The 17792-nt window shown below is 49.1% G+C and overlaps 1 protein-coding gene across 4 annotated transcripts in view; it reads left to right on the forward strand.

Annotated features, from left to right (window-relative positions):
- Positions 1 to 6297, forward strand: part of sinhcaf (SIN3-HDAC complex associated factor) — a 37759-nt gene extending 31462 nt beyond the window's left edge. For all 4 annotated transcript variants that reach the window (XM_072484294.1, XM_072484296.1, XM_072484297.1 and 1 more), the window contains one exon: positions 3209 to 6297. In XM_072484294.1, the coding sequence (XP_072340395.1) occupies positions 3209 to 3371 (163 nt within the window). In that variant the 3' untranslated portion in view covers positions 3372 to 6297. The remainder of the gene's footprint in view (positions 1 to 3208) is intronic.
- Positions 6298 to 17792: the final 11495 nt, after the last annotated feature.

Genomic DNA, 17792 nt, shown 5'->3' on the forward strand with positions numbered 1-17792 from the left:
TGCGTGGGTTTCCTCCAGGTGTTCTGGTTTCCTCCCACAAGTCCCGAAAGACATGTTGTTAGGTAATTTGGACATTCTGAATTCTCCCTCAGTGTACCCGAACAGGCGCCGGAGTGTGGCAACTAGGGGATTTTCACAGTAGCTTCATTGCAGTGTTAAGGTAAGCCTACTTGCGACAATAATAAAGATTAATATTACCTACTGGGTAGAATCAATTGACCTCCCTGTCAACCTTGTTGAGTACGAGCTCCCCCGCTGAGTGGTGGGCAGCCCATGGGGAATGTAGCCTGTACTATAAAATTCAGCCAGCTTTGGAACCGACACCTTAGACCCAGTTGGGATCTGAAGAGTATGGTACATAATTAATAAAACTGGACTCCCCTCGAACTTGCCTGTGGTCACTAAAGTTCCCAGAATTTCTGGAATGTCTTTTATGTCTTCTATTGTGAAAAGCAGAAACAACTCTTCTGCCATTAAACACCCAAACCTGCTTTCACCGTAGTAACTTTGTTGCAGTGTTAATGTCAGCCTTCTTGTTACACTAATAATGATTAATATGCTAGCAGTTCTTACAATCTGTTTTAATATTTCTTGTTAGGTTGCTCTTGCATTCTATCTTCTCCCTCTTTATAAATTGTTTCCACCCATTGCTGATCTCTCAAACCACTCTTCTTGCCAATATCATAATTTTCTGCCATTATTCTAATGCCATTCTTATCCTCCTTTGTTAGCAATGGATGAATCACTTTCTGTGGGAATTTTCCTTTTTATAACGGAATTAAAATTTGTTGAGAATTGGGAATTATTTCTTTAAATATTTACCATTGCTTATCTACCATCATACTTTTTTAGTCTAATATTTCAAAATACCGTAGCCAATTAGGCACCAATAGCTAATGTAATTGGCTTTATTTAAATTTGCGACCCTGTTTTGGCCTTTACTCATCACACTCAAACTCCATATGAATTAACATATTATGATCACACTTCCCTGGCGATGAGATGAGATGTTGCCGTTGAGAAGGTGATGTTGGGGCTTCTTTCTTGAATTGTTGCACTCCTGAGTGAGCTTACATTTCTTCCAATTACATATTGTCAAGTGCCTTAGCCACCGATGACATCTCCCTCACTGGCCATTGAAACAGATTGTTCTCATCTTTGGTATTCAATTCATTGCCGAGCTTCTGATTTATGTACTTCACTATCACCAAACCCTCATACTTCTACATCTGTCATTTTGTCCCCTCTGCCTCAGTCCTATCTGCTGCTGAAACTTGTCACCTGAAAAAAAAAAAAATTGGGCACTTTAAATTTATAAAGTAAAGAAAAACTGTCACCTGTGCTTTTATTAATCCTTGGGTTAAACCTGCTCCACTTGCTCAGTGTTAAAATGGGCTCATCTCCTCTTGATGCTCCCTTGCTCTCCGTGCTGCCCCCATTTTCCACCCTCTATAATCTTGAGCTCATCCAAAGCACTGTCTGTGTCTTAGCCCGCTCAGAGTCCCATTCAACCAGCTTGCTCAGTGGCCCACGTTGACTTTGGGTCCACCGACATTTCAAATCTAACATTGTCAACCTCGTGTTCAAATTCTTCCTTGACCGTGTCCCCTCCTAGTCCATAATCGTCAAAGAAGTCTTGTGTTTCTATGGATCTGGGCTCTTGTGCATCCCCAGTTCCTTTGCAGCACCACTGGTGACTATACTGCCATTTAGGCTCCGGAGTGTGGAATTCTTGCCTTAAAACTCCCATGCCTCCTCCTTTAGGATGCTCTGTAAAACTTCCTTATGACCAAACTTTTGGTCCTTATCCTGATATTTCCCAATGACGCACAGCATCATTTTCCTTCATCAGACTATGTTTCTGTGAAGTGACTTGGGCTGTTTTATGGACTATACTGTGATAAAATGTGAGCATGTCCACTTTGGCAGGGGGAATAAAAAGGACAGTATATTATTTAAATGGAAAGAGAGTGCGGAACAGTGTGGTACAGAGGGTCCTGATACATGAATCACAGAAAGTTAGTCTGCAAGTACAGCAAGTGATTAGGAAGGCAAATAGAAAAGGAACACTGGTGTTCATTCAAGGAGATTAAAGTCTGAAAGTAGGAAAGTATTGCAACAGCTGTACAGTGCCTTCGTGCAATCACATCTGTGGAGTATTTTGGTCTCCTTTGGGTTGAATTACATCAGGCGGGATGGCACAATGGTCAGGACTGCTGCTTCACAGCCACATGGTCCCGGGTTCCGTTCCGGCCTTGGGTCACTGTCTGTGTGGAGCTTGCACGTACTCCGTGTCTGCGTGGGTTTCCTCCGGGTGCTCTGGTTTCCGCCCACAGTCCAAAGATGTGCAAGTTGGGTGAATTGCCCATGCTCAGTTGCCCTGTAGTGTCCAAAGATGTGCTGGTTAAGTGGGGTTGCGGGGTTACCGGGATAGGGCAGGGGAGTAGACCTAAGTAAGGTGCTCTTTCGGAGGGCCAGTGCAGAATGGACCGAATGACCTCCTCCTGAACTGTAGGGATTCTATGGAAGCGGTTCAGAAAAGGTTCACTCGACTGATTGCTGGGATGACGGGGTTACCTTATGAGGAAAGATTGAGTAGGTAGCACCATTGAATATAGAAGAATGAGAGATTATCTTATTGAAATGTAGAAGATCCTAATGGGGTGGTTGCTGAGAGGACATCTCCCCTTGTAGTGGGGTCTAGAACTGGGGGAGGGCACAGTTTAAAATGACGAGTCGCTTTCCTGTGCGGGCCATTGGTCTGACATCCTCTTCTGTCGAGAGCAACGGAGGCCGGGTCATTGTATTTGCTCAAGGTCATGTTAAATGGACAAGGGAGTCAACTGTTATGGGGGAGATAGTTGAGGCCACCATCAGATCAGTCATGATCTTATCGAATGGTGGAACATGCTCGCGGGAGCCAAATGACGTCTTCTCCTAATTCTTGTCGTTTTCAGTATTACACATTTTGAGGGATTTGGAGAGAATCTGTGTGATTCCTTTTCCCCCCCTTATTGGCACAAGATTTCTCTCCCAAGTTTTTTGTTTTTGTTTTTACCTTCCTTGGGAGGTTAAATACGTTCAGGAGGCAGGGGTTGGAAGTGTCTTGTTTGTTGTTCTCCAGACATCATGACCTTGAGGCAGGCTTGATGGGCCAACGAGTCTTTTCTTGCCCTTCTTAACCTTTTCCCCCGTTATTATTCAACAGGCAAAAGGTATGCTGTGGAATCATCTACAAAGGACGCTTTGGAGAGGTGTTAATTGACCCCCAACTCTTCAAGCCCTGCTGTGCCAACAAGAAGAGCATGGCGGAAACCCCGAAGCAGCAAGCAGTTCAGTCCCCATCCGCTTCGAAAGATGACGAATGGTGAACTGGCGCGTTCGAAGAGCGACAAAGGGTAGAGTGAGAGACTGAATGGGGTAGAAATGCATTGAAAAGAGATGTGTGCCCGAAGGATGAACTGGACAGAAGCGTTTCCCAGAATGGGCAAGCTGTGATTGCTTTGCAAATGACCTGACCTTCCCAAAAGACTGACAATTTTCCTTCTTTTTATCGTTTCGAGGGGCGGGGGGGTCAGTTGACTTAACGTGTAAAAATAAAACGCCTGTAAATGTTGTAATATTTCATGAGCTGCACACGTATTACGTGAAAGTGGAGCGGCACCTGTAAAGTGCTTATTTAGGGTTTACTTCATTGATTTATCGAAGGACTTTTCTTTTGTGGAGGTTGAGCGAAATTGAGAAAGTGAGCGATGGTGTCGACATAAACATGTGACTGCCCCCCCCCCCCTCCCCACGCGCTTAGAAGGCCTGGGCTGCGTTGACCGTCTGTGAGCTAGCCAGTTGCCCCTTGTGTGATCTGCCTCGGTGCGACACTTTCCCAGCCACTCCTTGAGTCACACAAATAAGGATAGACCCCAAGTTTTGAGCCCCCGTCCCTGTTTTGAGTTGAAAGATCGTGGTTAAGTGGCTTCTATTCCTTCCATAGATTTGGACGGGGGGTGTTGGCGGTGGTGGCGGTTGTACGGGTAATCTGAGTTTTTTTTTTTTGATCGCTTATCTCCACTGGAAGATGTCTCCTTAGAAGAGGAAAGGTTTGTGATGGATTGTGGTGTGTGCCCTCCATGGTGTAATATCCTGCCTAAGCCTCATGCATGCGGTTGGACAAGTTATGGGGTGCGGAGTGGGCTTCTTGAACCTGGTCTGCACAGCAGGAAAGCTGCGCATATTGGAGGAAAGATAAACAGTGGCTTAAACAAACTTAGCCTGGCACTTCCCAAAGGAACAACGTAGCAAAGCGCAGCCAGAAAACTTTTTTGTATAGTGTAGCATTGGCAGCCCCTGTTTATTCCTGGTTTTCCTGTCAGCCACAGCGCAAAAGGCTCTCTTATTGTCCAATGTTCACTTCAGTGGCGTAATCAATGAGGTATCAAGTAGGTCACCTGGAGATCTCAAAAGGGATGGGTATCATAGCCACTCTACCACAGCCATGCTTCCCCACACCTCCAAATCACCACCGGGTATTGAAGGCAACACCTCGCCCACATTGACCGCCTAGCTCTGCCTGTTAATAAAAAGGTCCATTTTATTTGCTCCATTTGTTTTTGTATAACTCCCGAACATACAACGGCAGAACAGTATGGGCGGTCACGTTTAAACCTCATTATTTTGCTCTAAAGGTGGCTATTTGCGGATTGTTGGCCACTGGATTCACCGTAAGTTTGATACAATGGGGAAAAGTTTGAAACCCGCTCCCTTTCCCTCACTGCCATTTTGCCCTCTCCTAAAGGTGCTGTGTAATTGCTACCAGCTCTGTAACCATGCAGCTAGTTCTCGTGTATGGGAGCGGGCTGAATGTAGTAGGAAGCTCGGCCCTTTGTCATCATCGGTTCCCCTCCCTCTTGCCTCCACAAGATGCACCCTGTCCCAGCAGAGTTCTCCAAGTGGCTTTGGAGGGAGGTTGTGGAAGGGCCAGTTACCACGAACACTCACCCTAACCTTGGTGAAAGAACCACAAAGTTGGGGTCTGACGAGCAGGGGAACCCCTCATCTGCAATTTGCCCCATCATTTCCCCCCTTGCCAACACCCCTCAGTGGCACCGAGCCCAGCTTGAGCCAAACAGAATCACGTCTTCGTCATGGGGACGTGTTCAGCTGGCTAACCCGGTGCTCTGCAGCTGAACGGATGGAGTAGCCTCTTTGCTTCTATTTAATGCAGTGAATGTGGACAAAAACTAGGATAGCAAACTGACCATTATAAACTGCCCCATGCTGATGGACGGACCCTTTTTGCAAAGACATCCGGCGTAGTGCGAATGAAAGCATGTGACAATGTTTTCAGGACTGGGGGAAAGAACAGGGACTAAATAGGCAGTTCTTTCGGAGCAGGCCAGATGTGCAGAATGACCTCTTCCTGCGCTGATTGACTTTATAAAAATGCAGGGGAACGCAAGTAGAGTTGATTTGCCTCAGTGAAGAGCAAGCCCCTAAATGGCCAACCTGCCCAAGGTGCCACTCAACTGCCAGTCACCAAGGCAACAGGTGGTAAGCCCTCACATTGGAACGCTTCCTGGATAGGTCAAGAACTTATCTTCTGCCATTCTGGAATTGGAAGAGAGGTTAGAAGGGGGGAGGGTTCCATGTTAAATGCTCGACACAACATGCTTGCTGTGGAATTGTCAGTGTTTGTTATCAAATTATGGTTGCCGCGGAGAGTGGGGTTGGCACTGCAGTCCCACATTAAGCATGTTGGGAAAGGGTGCATGAAATTGTGTCAGCCATGGCTCCGAGTGGAGTTTGCACATTCTCCCTGTGTCCGCGTGGGTTTCACCCCCACAACCCAAAGATGTGCAGGGTCGGTGGATTGGCCACGCTAAATTGCCCCTTAATTGGGAAAAAAAATAATTGCATACTCTGAAATGTAAAAACAAAATGTTTTAAAAATTGTGTCAGCCACTCATTTCACCCGCAAGCTTTGTGTTCAGTCCCTGGTCGAATGACTGCTTGTGGTTGGGTTCGCGATTCACTCCCTGGGCTTTGTGACTTGAGCTTCCTCTCCGCCGTTCTATTTATTATTATTTATTTTTTTCCTCTACAAAACAACGCAAACAAAAATACCACTGTCTCCTTTCACTTCTTGACCTAGTTTAGTGCAGCAAGATGTATTTTAGTGATGCACTTTGTAATGTATTAGAGATCTATGGAGCCAGTTTTGTACTTTTTTTATACTGTTGATATTCTTCTACTCAAAATTTTTTATTAGTCTTGAAATAAAGTAGACTGCTTTATAAAGAAGAAGCCTGAGTTTGTGGATTTTCTCCCAGTGGTAGGTGCAGGCTGCCTGATAGAGAGAGACGACCTGCTGCCAAACTGGCCTTGCCAGTGACGTCCCATAAATGATCATTAAAATAAAGTCTGAGGCAAGCCCTGGCCTCAAGTGACCGCCTCCGCCAGAAAGTTTGAGTTCACTTATAATCTACACTGCAATGAAGTTACTGTGAAAAGCCCCTAGTCGCTACATTCTGCACCTGTTCGGGTCCACCGAGGTAACCCTGACAGCACGTCTTTCAGGACTTGTGCGAGGAAACTGGAGCACCCCGGAGGAAACCCACGCAGACGCAGGGCGAATGTGCAGATTCCGCACAGACAGTGACCCTGGCGCTGTGGAGCAATAGTGCTCACCACTGTGCTACCGTGCTGCTCTCCAAAGACTTTTGTGCACAAAATCTTGACGCTCGCTCCCTTGCAGTGGTGAGGGAGTGCTGCAGCGTCAGAGGCGCTGTCGTTCAGGTGAGGCCTTGTCTGCCCTCGTGTACCAAAGTCTGCTGCCACCAACCTCGCCGGGGACCCTTGGCAACGAACACGAAAGGGTCGATCAAAAGAATGGTGGAACTCCATCTGTCCTGGGCTGCTTCGGTTACCGTGAAGGCCTATATTGGGAGCCCTAGAAATGCTGAGCAAACAGGGCTCTGGCAAAGAAGTCCTCAATGGCAGAACAGGCAGAAGATGGTGTGACCTCTGGAATCTCTCAATGGATGTTCTTACAGATGCAAATTGCAGCGGAATCGTCTTGGTTTCCGTGCCATTGGATCAAGGTTTCAATCTGTCAAGGCATGGGTGGAAGCTAGTGGGCAACAATTTCTCCGCTCTAAAAGTAATCTTTCAGAGCACATCCCCCAAGCCCTCTGGTGACCAGTAAATTGCGACGGGTAGAATTGTGTCATCTTCAGACTCGATCATCTTCGCTCGTGAGGGATAGCCAATAACAGCTATTTGGGGCACAGGTGAATTGTGGCTAGATGGCCACGGTCTGAGAAACTAGGCCCGACCCATAATTGACACTAAGTTAGACCGCAGCCAATAGTCTCCACAGCCAGGCCTGATGGGAATTTCGACAGGCCAAGCTCCAATAAACATAAACATGGGTAAGCTAGGCCAAGTGGATGTCCTGAAAGCTGAGACTGGAGATAATCAGCCTGAACCAAATAAGGACAGAGAGTTGTGCATTCCCCAGTTTCGGCATGCTATCTGGCATCTCTGATTCCTGCCATTGCCATAAATGGGAATGGGTTACGTGCGGCCAGTGCAACTGAGAATGGACCCCTGGGGTGTTCTTTGTGTTCTCCATATTTGGAATCGGCAACTCCATTGGGTGTTGCAAATCCCGCCCAACCACCTCATTGGCTGAAGGCCAGAGAACATTATAGAAGGGCGCGAAAAGGGGCGATTCGAAGGGACACCTGAAGACCCGCCCCCCCCGTGAAGACTCTACCCAACCCCTGCGACCAGTATGGCGTAATAAAGGGGGAGACAATTGTAGACGGGGTAATTTATAGAGGTCATACTCTCCTCCCGCAGACAGAGGCAGAGGTCAGCCCCAGAGGCACCCTGGACAACAATCTTTAAGGGTTGTTTTGTGCCTTCCTTGGGGCCTCTCCCCTTTTGTTTTGGCACAATTGGTCCCTGTCCCTGTAGATGCTGGTGGGGTGCTCTGCAATCTAGGGTGTAGTGGCCCGTTCGGCCACAATTGCGGCACCTCACCAGCATCTGCAGGGACAGGGACCAATTGTGCCAAAACAAAAGGGGAGAGGCCCCAAGGAAGGCACAAAACAACCCTTCAAGATCTTCTCGACTGATCCTCTATGGTGGAGGATGGGAATAGGAAAACAGGGTGTGGGAACCACAAAGGCCAACTCCTGTGGGGTTAGTTTAAAACTACCCAACAAAATCAGCACCCAGACTGTTGAACTAACAGGAGCTGTTGCTTCTGTGGTCAGCCACCCTGATAACGTTCCCCTCACCCGCAGACATATATTTGGACAGTACGTATGTCTGCAACAGTCTGACCGACTTCCTGCCACTGTGGGAAGCGAGAGGATTCATCTCTGCAGTGAGGAAACCCCTACCGCCCGCCCCCTGCTGAAGTATATTTTCCAAACTACCCACGGACAAGGATATGGGATTCTGAAGGTCAGGGTTCACCACAGCCGGGAATGTACGAGCAGATGTATCAGCCAAGCAGAGTGCCCGAGGAAGGGAGCCATGGCAACCCCCGATTAACAAACAAATAAATGTTGTCGCTGTTAGCCAGACAAGGATTGAGGATCTTGCACCCGCTCAGAGCAGCGACAAGGAATTAAAGTGAATACAGGAAGGAGCAAACCCCGCCTCCTACGGCAGGTGGAGGGGTAAAGTGCAGTTGAAGGATAGGCTCATCCTCAAAGCGGACGGTACGTGGTACCAACACGGGACGGCATAATTATGAATCCGTGCCATGATGTCTTAAGGTCACCAAGGGGCACAAGCAATGGCTGGATGGATTAAATGGCTCTTTTGATGGCCAAATATAGATAAAGTCATAAAACATTATGTCGATAACTGCATAGTATGTGCACAAAATAACTCCGACACGTATGCACATAAGGGAGAGTTAAGACCTATCCGGCATATAGAAGGTCATTGGACGAACTTACAAATCAATTTCTGTCGGCTCTTTATCATCTTGCACGGGAGGATACATATATATCTTAGTTATAATAGACACTTTTAGCAAATGGGTTGAAGCATTCCCTACCCGGGATAACACAGCCAAATTGACAGCACATATTCCAGCGCAACGAGTACTCACGAAACGGGGGCTCGCAAGTACCCGTCGAATCAGATCAGGTCACTCATTTCACCACTCAAGTAATGCAAGACGTCATGAAATTGTTGGGAATCAGAGGGCCCACATGATGATAATCTTTATTAGTGTCACAAGTAGGCTTACATTAACACTGCAATGAAGTAACTGTGAAAAGCCCCTCGTCGCCACATTCCGGCACCTGTTTAGGTACACCGAGGGAGAATTCAGAATGTCCAATTCACCCAACATGCATATCTTTCGGGGCTTGTGGCAGTAAACCCATGCAGCCACGGGGAAGGTGCAGACTCCGCACAGACCGTGACCCAAGCCGGGAATCGAACCTGGGACTCTGGCGCTGTGAACCAGCGCCTACCACCCTCAATGGGATAATGGAGAGGATGAACCGTAAAAAGACCATCCCAACAGAATAATTCCACCTGAAATATTGTATTACGCTTTGTGTTGATGCTGGTAGGGAATATGGTAACGAATTCTACCGGATTCAAGTATTTTGGACCCCATTCGATGGTTGATAAGACAAGCCGGGAAGTTTACAAAATCCTAAAGGACTCCATAAAGACCAGATGGCACCACTTAAATCAATTGAAGGCATACGGCTCCCAAAACAACCACTTATTCCACATAGCCTTGGAGGGATGCGGAACCCTAACCCCACATCCTGATCCCTTGCCCCCGATCGCATGGAACAGGAAGGGGAGGGCAGTGCAATGGCCACCCCAAACACTGCCCCAAAGCCGAACCAGAAGGGCAACGCTCTGCTCACGGAGCACCGAGGAGCCATCATGGCTCCGAGGCACATGGAAGCGGTTAGTTCGGCACTCCGATGAGGAGGAGGAGGAGGAGGCTGAGCAAAGTTCCGACAGCCAGAGTCCTCCCACATAAGACAAGTTAACCCCTCCCAGAAGATGCACATATGGGGTGGCACGGTGGCGCAGTGGCTAGCACTGCTGCCTCACGATGTCGCGGACCCAGGTTCGATACCGGCCCCAGGTCACTGTCCTTGTGGAGTTTGCAGATTCTCCCCATGTCTGCTTGGGTCTCGCTCCCACAACCCAAATATGTGCAGGGTAGGTGGAGTAACCGTGCTAAATTGTCCCTTAATTGGAAAAAAAATGAATTGGGTACTTTAAATTTTTTAAAAAGATGCACGGACAGTGCAGCCCTAAATGTTTAACAACAAGTTTATCTCAGTAGTTTCCTCGTCAAATGTATAACTAATAGTATCCTGACCCATGACAGCAATTAAAGGCACAAACCTGTTGGCCAAACTGGCTGGGCCATTGTCGCTGACAAGAACCCCTTGAGAGTTCCAAGACATTTAAAAAAAAAAAATTTAAAGTACCCAATTATTTTTTATTTTCCAATTAAGGGGCAATTTAGCGTGGCCAATCCACCTACCCCGCACATCTTTGGATTGTGGGGGTGAAACCCACGCAGACACGGGGAGAATGTGCAAATTCCACATGGACACTGACCCAGGGCCGGGATTCGAACCCGGGTCCACAATGCCGTAGTCCCAGTGCTAACCACTGCATCGCAGTGCTGCCCTTAGTTCCAGGACATTTTTGCCCTTTCGCGTTTCGTCTCTTCTCTTCTCGTCCCGTATCATCCGTCGACTTTTCCCAAACTCAGCTGGGCCACAGCCTTCGTATGTGCCGACCCCTGATTCTTCACCATAGAAAAGGTGTTTCTTCCTTTCTTCTCATCCAGCTTCCATGTCTGGGAAGCTCTGTCTGATAATAGCTACCAAACCTTTCCTAACTTTCGCAAAATACAAGAAAGAATTCTGCCCACAAATTTCCTTATCCTAAGAAACACCAAATTAAACACGGGTGCGTGACCACAATGTGCTCCCGACTCCAAAATATAGGGATAAATCCCCCACAAAGTTACTTGACATACATAGAACATAGAACATAGACAATACAGCACAGAACAGGCCCTTCGGCCCACGATGTTGTGCCGAACCTTTGTCCTAGATTAATCATAGATTATCATTGAATTTACAGTGCAGAAGGAGGCCATTCGGCCCTTTGAGTCTGCACCGGCTCTTGGAAAGAGCACCCCACATACTTTATACCTGACACAGTTGACGTACTAAAATAAAAAGGGAAATTGGGATAAATGGTTACAAAAGGCGATTTTGGTGTGGAGATTCCGCAGGTAAGCACGAACCAATACTTGGCACGGCCAGTGAAAATCTTCACAAGTGGAGGAGGGTTGGAGGGACATTTTAGGTATTGATTAAGAATAATTACAGACGCTACTTTGACCTTTCTCTAGAATGATCGTGACAGTTGACATCGCAAGCTGGATATCCGGGATACAGCATTCAAAGGAGCCAACCAGGCTGAATCATGCCTACTCCGGATATATGTGGCTTGCCCCACTGAGCACAGTGGGAGGATGGTGTCACTTTAACCAACCTCAAGGTAAAATTCGTCTGATGGATAAAGCAAAGGTCAAATATGGAGACGAGGTTACACGGGTGAGAACCAAGGACATATTGAAAGACCACATTCATGAAGGAACCCGGCTATCAAATTTATTTTTGTCCCCCCACCAGGATAGTCACCTGGAACGTAAGGGGACTCAACGGCTGTAGCCATCTGGAATGGCCACTTCCACAATACAAAATGGATGTTTGCAAAGAATGTAGGGAACTATGGACAATGCTAAGAAAGCAAGCAGGCACAGAGCCAGTATGCATATTGGAACCGCAGCTCCCAGACGAGACTGAAACTGTAGGCCCATTAGCATATTGATGGCCCATCTCCGGGAACAAAGGAAAGACAACCGATCAAGCTCCAGACCCCGCGGCGCCAGTTCCCAAACAGAAAGCATAAACAAAGCCAGGCAAACGGCCACATAGGACCGCCCAGCCATCAGGGCACCCACCCCTTTATTGGTCAAGATCAATACCAGTGATCAAGATACAGCCCAATTAATTGGGGCCAAGTTCAAGGCCCACCCAAAAGCGCGCGAAGCCCCTTCGGGTATAAGAAGAAGGCCCCAAAAGAAATCGCTCTCTTGGACTTGGCTCTCACAGCGGAGAGACCCGTCCACCAGCTGCACCAGAAGCAAGTAAGTCCGAGGTCAACGCTCGCTACCAGACGGACGACCTTAGCTGTTCTCCTGTACCCCACTTCGACCCCAGCAGCCTCAGACCCGGACAACGGCCATTGTTCCTCTGACTGAGTGGGCACCCGAAGCTAAGTATAGGCGTTAGCGTTAGAGATAGTTTAGTTTGTCGTATTTTGTGCATGAGTAGATCTTACTGTGTGTGTAAATAAATAGTATTGACTTTGAACTAACTAACTGGTGTATTGACTCTTTGATCAGTATTCAGGTTTGAACCTTGTGGCGGTATCGAAAGATACCTGGCGACTCTAAAGCATACATCGTTAGGATTAAGGAAGGCGACCATATTGACCGCCATGTTTAGAACCAAATAAACAGAGCAACATGGCCCAGTGAGAAGATCCAGAGTCCTCACCCACCTAAGAAACAGGAAGGCAGACATAATCTTCCTCCAAGAGATGCACCTGAGAGAGCAGGACCGACTGGGTAAGAAAGGGCTGGGTGGGACAGACCTACCATTCCTGCTACGGGATGAGGACCAGGGGCGTGGCAATACTGATCAACAAATGGACGATGTTTAGGGCAACAAAGACGGTTACGGACCCAGGGGGGCGGTACGTCATGGTCAGCGGGGCCCTGGATGGGGCACCGGTAGTTAACGTGTACGCGCCCAACTGGGACGACACGAGCTTCATCAAGAAGACCATGGCAGAAATCCCTGACATAGCGACGCACCGGCTAATCATGGGGGGGGACTTCAACTGTGTACAGGACCCAACGACTGACAGATCAAACCTCAAAACGGGGAAAACCTCAAGCATGACAAGGGAACTCGGTCACTTTATGGAATAGATGGGAGCGGTGGACCCCTGGAGGTTCACCCACCTGGGGGAGAAGGAGTTTTCCTTCTTCTCCCCAGTACATAACGTATTCACCAGAATTGACGTCTTTGTGGTGGGGAAAACGGTGCTTCCGGGGATAGACAAAGTGGAATACTGCGCAATTGTGATATCAGGCCACGCTCCACACTGCATGGACATGAGGCTGGAGACGGGCAGGGCCCAATGCCCCACATGGAGGTTGGACGTCGCCCTACTAGCGGACAAGGCCTTCAACGAAAGGTTATCACGGGCCATTGCAGAGTACACAGAGAACAACCAGAACGGGGAGGTCTCACCCTCCACGTTCTGGGAAGCACTAAAGGCCGTACTAAGAGGGGAAATCATCGCTTTCAAAGCGCGAAGAGATAGGGAGGAAAGGGCTGCGAGGCAGCAGCTGGTCGACTCCATACTGGAGGTAGACCGTGAATACTCCGAGGCCCCGACCGTAGAGCTCCTGGCGGAGAGGAAAGAGCTACAAAGGAACTTTGACCTGCTCTCCACCAGGAAAGCAGTGCACCAACTCTGCCAGGCACGTGGGACCCTATATGAACACGGAGACAAAGCCTGACGCCTGCTGGCACACCAGCTGAGAAAGCAGGCAGCCACCAGAGAAATTGAACAAATCAGGGATACCAGAGGCACGCTAGAAACAGAACCAGAAAAGATCAACAAAACCTTCAAGGCCTTCTACCAAGGGCTGTACACCTCAGAGCCCCTAATGGGGGAGTCAGGGATGAAACGGTTCCTTGATGGACTGGACATTCCAGTCGTGGGGAGGGCCAAAAACGGGGCCTGGAAGCACCACTAGCACTGGGAGAGATCATGGACAGTATTAGCTCCATGCAGGCGGGGAAGGCGCCGAGACCAGACGGGTTCCCGGCGGACTTCTACAAACAATTTGCAACAGCACTGGCCCCACACCTGCGGGAGATGTTCACAGACTCGCTAGCGAGGGGCACACTGCCACCCACGCTAGCACAGGCCTCAATCTCGCTGATACCTAAGAAAGACAAAGACCCAACGGAATGTGGGTCATACAGACCCATCTCACTGCTGAATGCAGACGCCAAAATACTGGCCAAGATTCTAGCCAACAGGTTAGAAGACAGTGTACCAGAGGTGGTCGCAGAGGACCAGACGGGCTTTGTCAAAAGTAGACAGCTTACCTCGAACATCAGGCGCCTGCTGAACGTGATAATGACCCCCTCCGGGGAGAGAACACCAGAGGTGATCGTCTCCCTAGACGCAGAAAAGGCCTTCGATAGAGTCAAATGGAAATACCTCATAGAGGTACTGGAGCGGTTCGGGCTTGGAACAGGGTTCACCTCCTGGGTAAAACTCCTATACAACGCTCCCATGACGAGCGTACGGACCATCAATACCAACTCCCGATACTTCCAGCTGCACAGGAGCACCAGACAAGGATGCCCACTGTCCCCGCTGCTGTTCGCTCTAGCGATCGAACCACTAGCAATTGCGCTTAGAGCGGCAAAAAGCTGGAGGGGGATCTGAAGGGGCGGCAGAGAGCTAAGAGTCTCACTCTATGCAGATGACCTGCTCCTCTACATTTCGGATCCACAGAGCAGCGTGGACGGAATCATCGCGCTCCTGAAAGAGTTTGGCGCCTTCTCGGGCTGCAAACTCAACATGAGCAAAAGCGAGATCTTCCCGGTACACCCACAAGTAGGTGGGGCAGCACTAACGGGGCTGCCGTTTAAACAACCCAACACAAATTCCGCTACCTGGGGATCCAAATAGCCCATGACTGGAAAGGGATCCACAAATGGAGCCTCACCAGTCTGACAGAGGAAGTAAAAAAGGACCTGCAAAGATGGAGCACACTCCCACTCTCCCTCGCGGGGAGAGTCCAGACGATCAAAATGAACGTTCTGCCCAGGTACCTCTTCCTATTCAGATCCATCCCGATCTACATCCCCAAGGCCTTTTTCAAAGCATTCGACAAACTAATCATGGCGTTCATATGGGGGAGGGGGAAGAATGCTAGGATCCCAAAGAAGGTCTTACAAAAAATAAAATCGGGGGGGGGGTGCTTGCCCTCCCAAACCTACAATTCTACCACTGGGCGGCGATGGCCGAACGAATAAAGGGATGGATCAAGGAGCCAGAAGCCGAATGGGTGCGCGATGAAGAGGCCTCCTGCAGGGGGACCTCCCTCCGGTCCCTCCTGCAGGGGGACCTCCCTCCGGGCCCTCGCCACGGCGGCACTCCCATCCCCACCCAAAATACACTCCAGCAGCCCGGTGGTGATAGCCATCCTCCAGTCCCTGAACCAACCACAGCAGCAATTTGACCTGACCAAAATGTCGGACAAAGCTCCCATCTGCAACAACCATAGGTTCACACCAGCGCTGACTGACGCCACCTTCAAAAGGTGGGGGCAGGACGGAGGGACACTGACAGTCAGGGACCTATACACCGACGGCAGGATCGCAACACTGGACGAACTGACAGAGAAATCCCAGCTAGCCAGGGGGAACGAGCTAAGGTACCTGCAACTCAGAAACTTCCTACGGAAGGAGACAAGGACGTACCCACAATCGCCACGACAGACATTACTGGAAGAGTTACTGGACGCAAACATACTAGAGAAAGGAAACTGTAGTGACATGTATGACCGACTGATAGAAGGGGCTGACACCGTACTGGACGCAACAAGAATGAAATGGGAGAAGGACCTGGGGATCGAAATAGGGTGGGGACTCTGGAGCGAAGCACTGCATAGGGTCAACTCCACCTCCACGTGCGCAAGGCTCAGCCTGACGCAGCTAAAGGTGGTACATAGAGCCCACTTAACAAGAACCCGTATGAGTAGGTTCTTCCCGGAGGTGGAGGATAGATGTGAGCCGTGCGAAGGAGGCCCGGCCAACCATGCCCACATGTTCTGAAATTGCCCCAGACTTGTGGAGTACTGGACAGCCTTCTTCGAGGCAATGTCCAAGGTGGTGGGGGTGAGGGTGGAGCCATGCCCGAAAGTGGCGGTCTTCGGGGTATCAGACCAGCCAGATCTATTCCTGGGGAGGAGGGCGGACGCCCTTGCCTTTGCCTCCCTGATTGCCCGCCGTAGAATCCTGTTCGGCTGGCGGTCAGCAGCACCACCCAAACCTGCAGACTGGCTGTCCGACCTCTCGGAATCTCTCCAAATGGAGAAAATCAAATTCGCCATCCGAGGGTCAGACGACGTCTTCCACAGAACGTGGGAGCCATTCACCCAATTGTTCCAAGACCTTTTTGTGGCCAACAAACAAGCAGAAGTATAGCCAGGTAGCCAAGAACCAGGGGACAGTAGCCAAAGCATGAGAGGGAGGGATAGACCGGAAGAGGGAGTGGGGGGGGCACAGGTAAATCTAAGAGGAAGGCAAGGCGAACCAAATGAGGGGGGGGGGGGGGGGGGGAAGAGGGAAGAGACAGGGAACAATAGAGGAGAGCCAGTCAGGTGGAGGGGGGGTGGGGGGGAGGCAGGGAAACGTAGCGAACTTGGCATCCACAGGAACAGAGAAAAAGGAGAATCCAGGCGGAAGACAGGAGGGCCGGCTGAAGCGGCAGCGAGCGCGAGACGACAACGGCAGCGAAATCCGTCCGGGAGAAGCGAGGGGCAACACCAGCACCAGACCCATTCGAGTATTACCCTCCGTAACTGTCTCTCCGGCACCCAAATGTATATCTGCCCCCCCCCCCCCACCCTGGTCTCCGCCCCACCCCCCTCCCCACAAAAAGATGCCTACTTATGTGTGTAAATAATTGATTTTGTATTTTTGTATTTCTCTTGTGTTGTTACCTTTTTTTCTTTTTCTTTTTTTTCTTTTGCTTCGTGATTTGTGTGTGTGCCCTTCTCTTCTTCTAAATAATATATATATATATCATATCCTGTGTATATAACGGCAAATATACATTGTTCAAAATCCCAATAAAAACATTTATATTTAAAAAAAATTATATTTGTATATGTATATATATATATGTGTGTATTTAAGTAGATGAATTCGTTTTGTTTTAGATATTACAGTGCATGTTTAAAATGACAGAATGTGTACCTGTACAGTTTAGAGAATTGGGCGGTCTCTCTGGGTCTCTGGTAGGTGTCGCCAGTGCACCCGAGGATGGACCCCTTTGGGGGGGGGGGGGGTGGTTTGTGTCATCCTCCATATTTGAAATCGGCAACTCCATTGAATGTTGCGACCCCCGCCCAGTGACCTGGAAATCAGAGAAACTTCTAGAAGGGCGCAAAGAAGGGGGGGAGGATAAGAAGGGAAACAAAGACTCGACCCCATCCCTGCGACCCCACTACGATGGAAGAGACCCATCTTTGGAAGGAAGACCCTGAGCTTGAGAGTTGGCACAACTCAGTGGCTGGATCAAGTTCATCGACACAGGTGGTATTTGTAGTCTCAGACAGATAGCCATTCAGAATTAAGAGTTTTGTATGACAGTTGTTTAGTTTAAGAGAATTAAGAGCTGTTTCTGGATAGAGTTCATAGAATTATAGAATTTGCAGTGCAGAAGGAAGCCATTCGGCCCATCGAGTCTGCACCGGCTCTTGGAAAGAACACCCTACTTAAACCCACGCCTCCACCCTATCCCCATAACCCCAGCTAGCCTTTGTGGACACTAAGGGCAATTTAACAAGGCCAATCCGTCGAACCTGCACATCTTTGGACTGTGGGAGG

This window comes from Scyliorhinus torazame, chromosome 19, assembly GCF_047496885.1.
Source record: "Scyliorhinus torazame isolate Kashiwa2021f chromosome 19, sScyTor2.1, whole genome shotgun sequence".
NCBI classification, from domain to species: domain Eukaryota; kingdom Metazoa; phylum Chordata; class Chondrichthyes; order Carcharhiniformes; family Scyliorhinidae; genus Scyliorhinus; species Scyliorhinus torazame.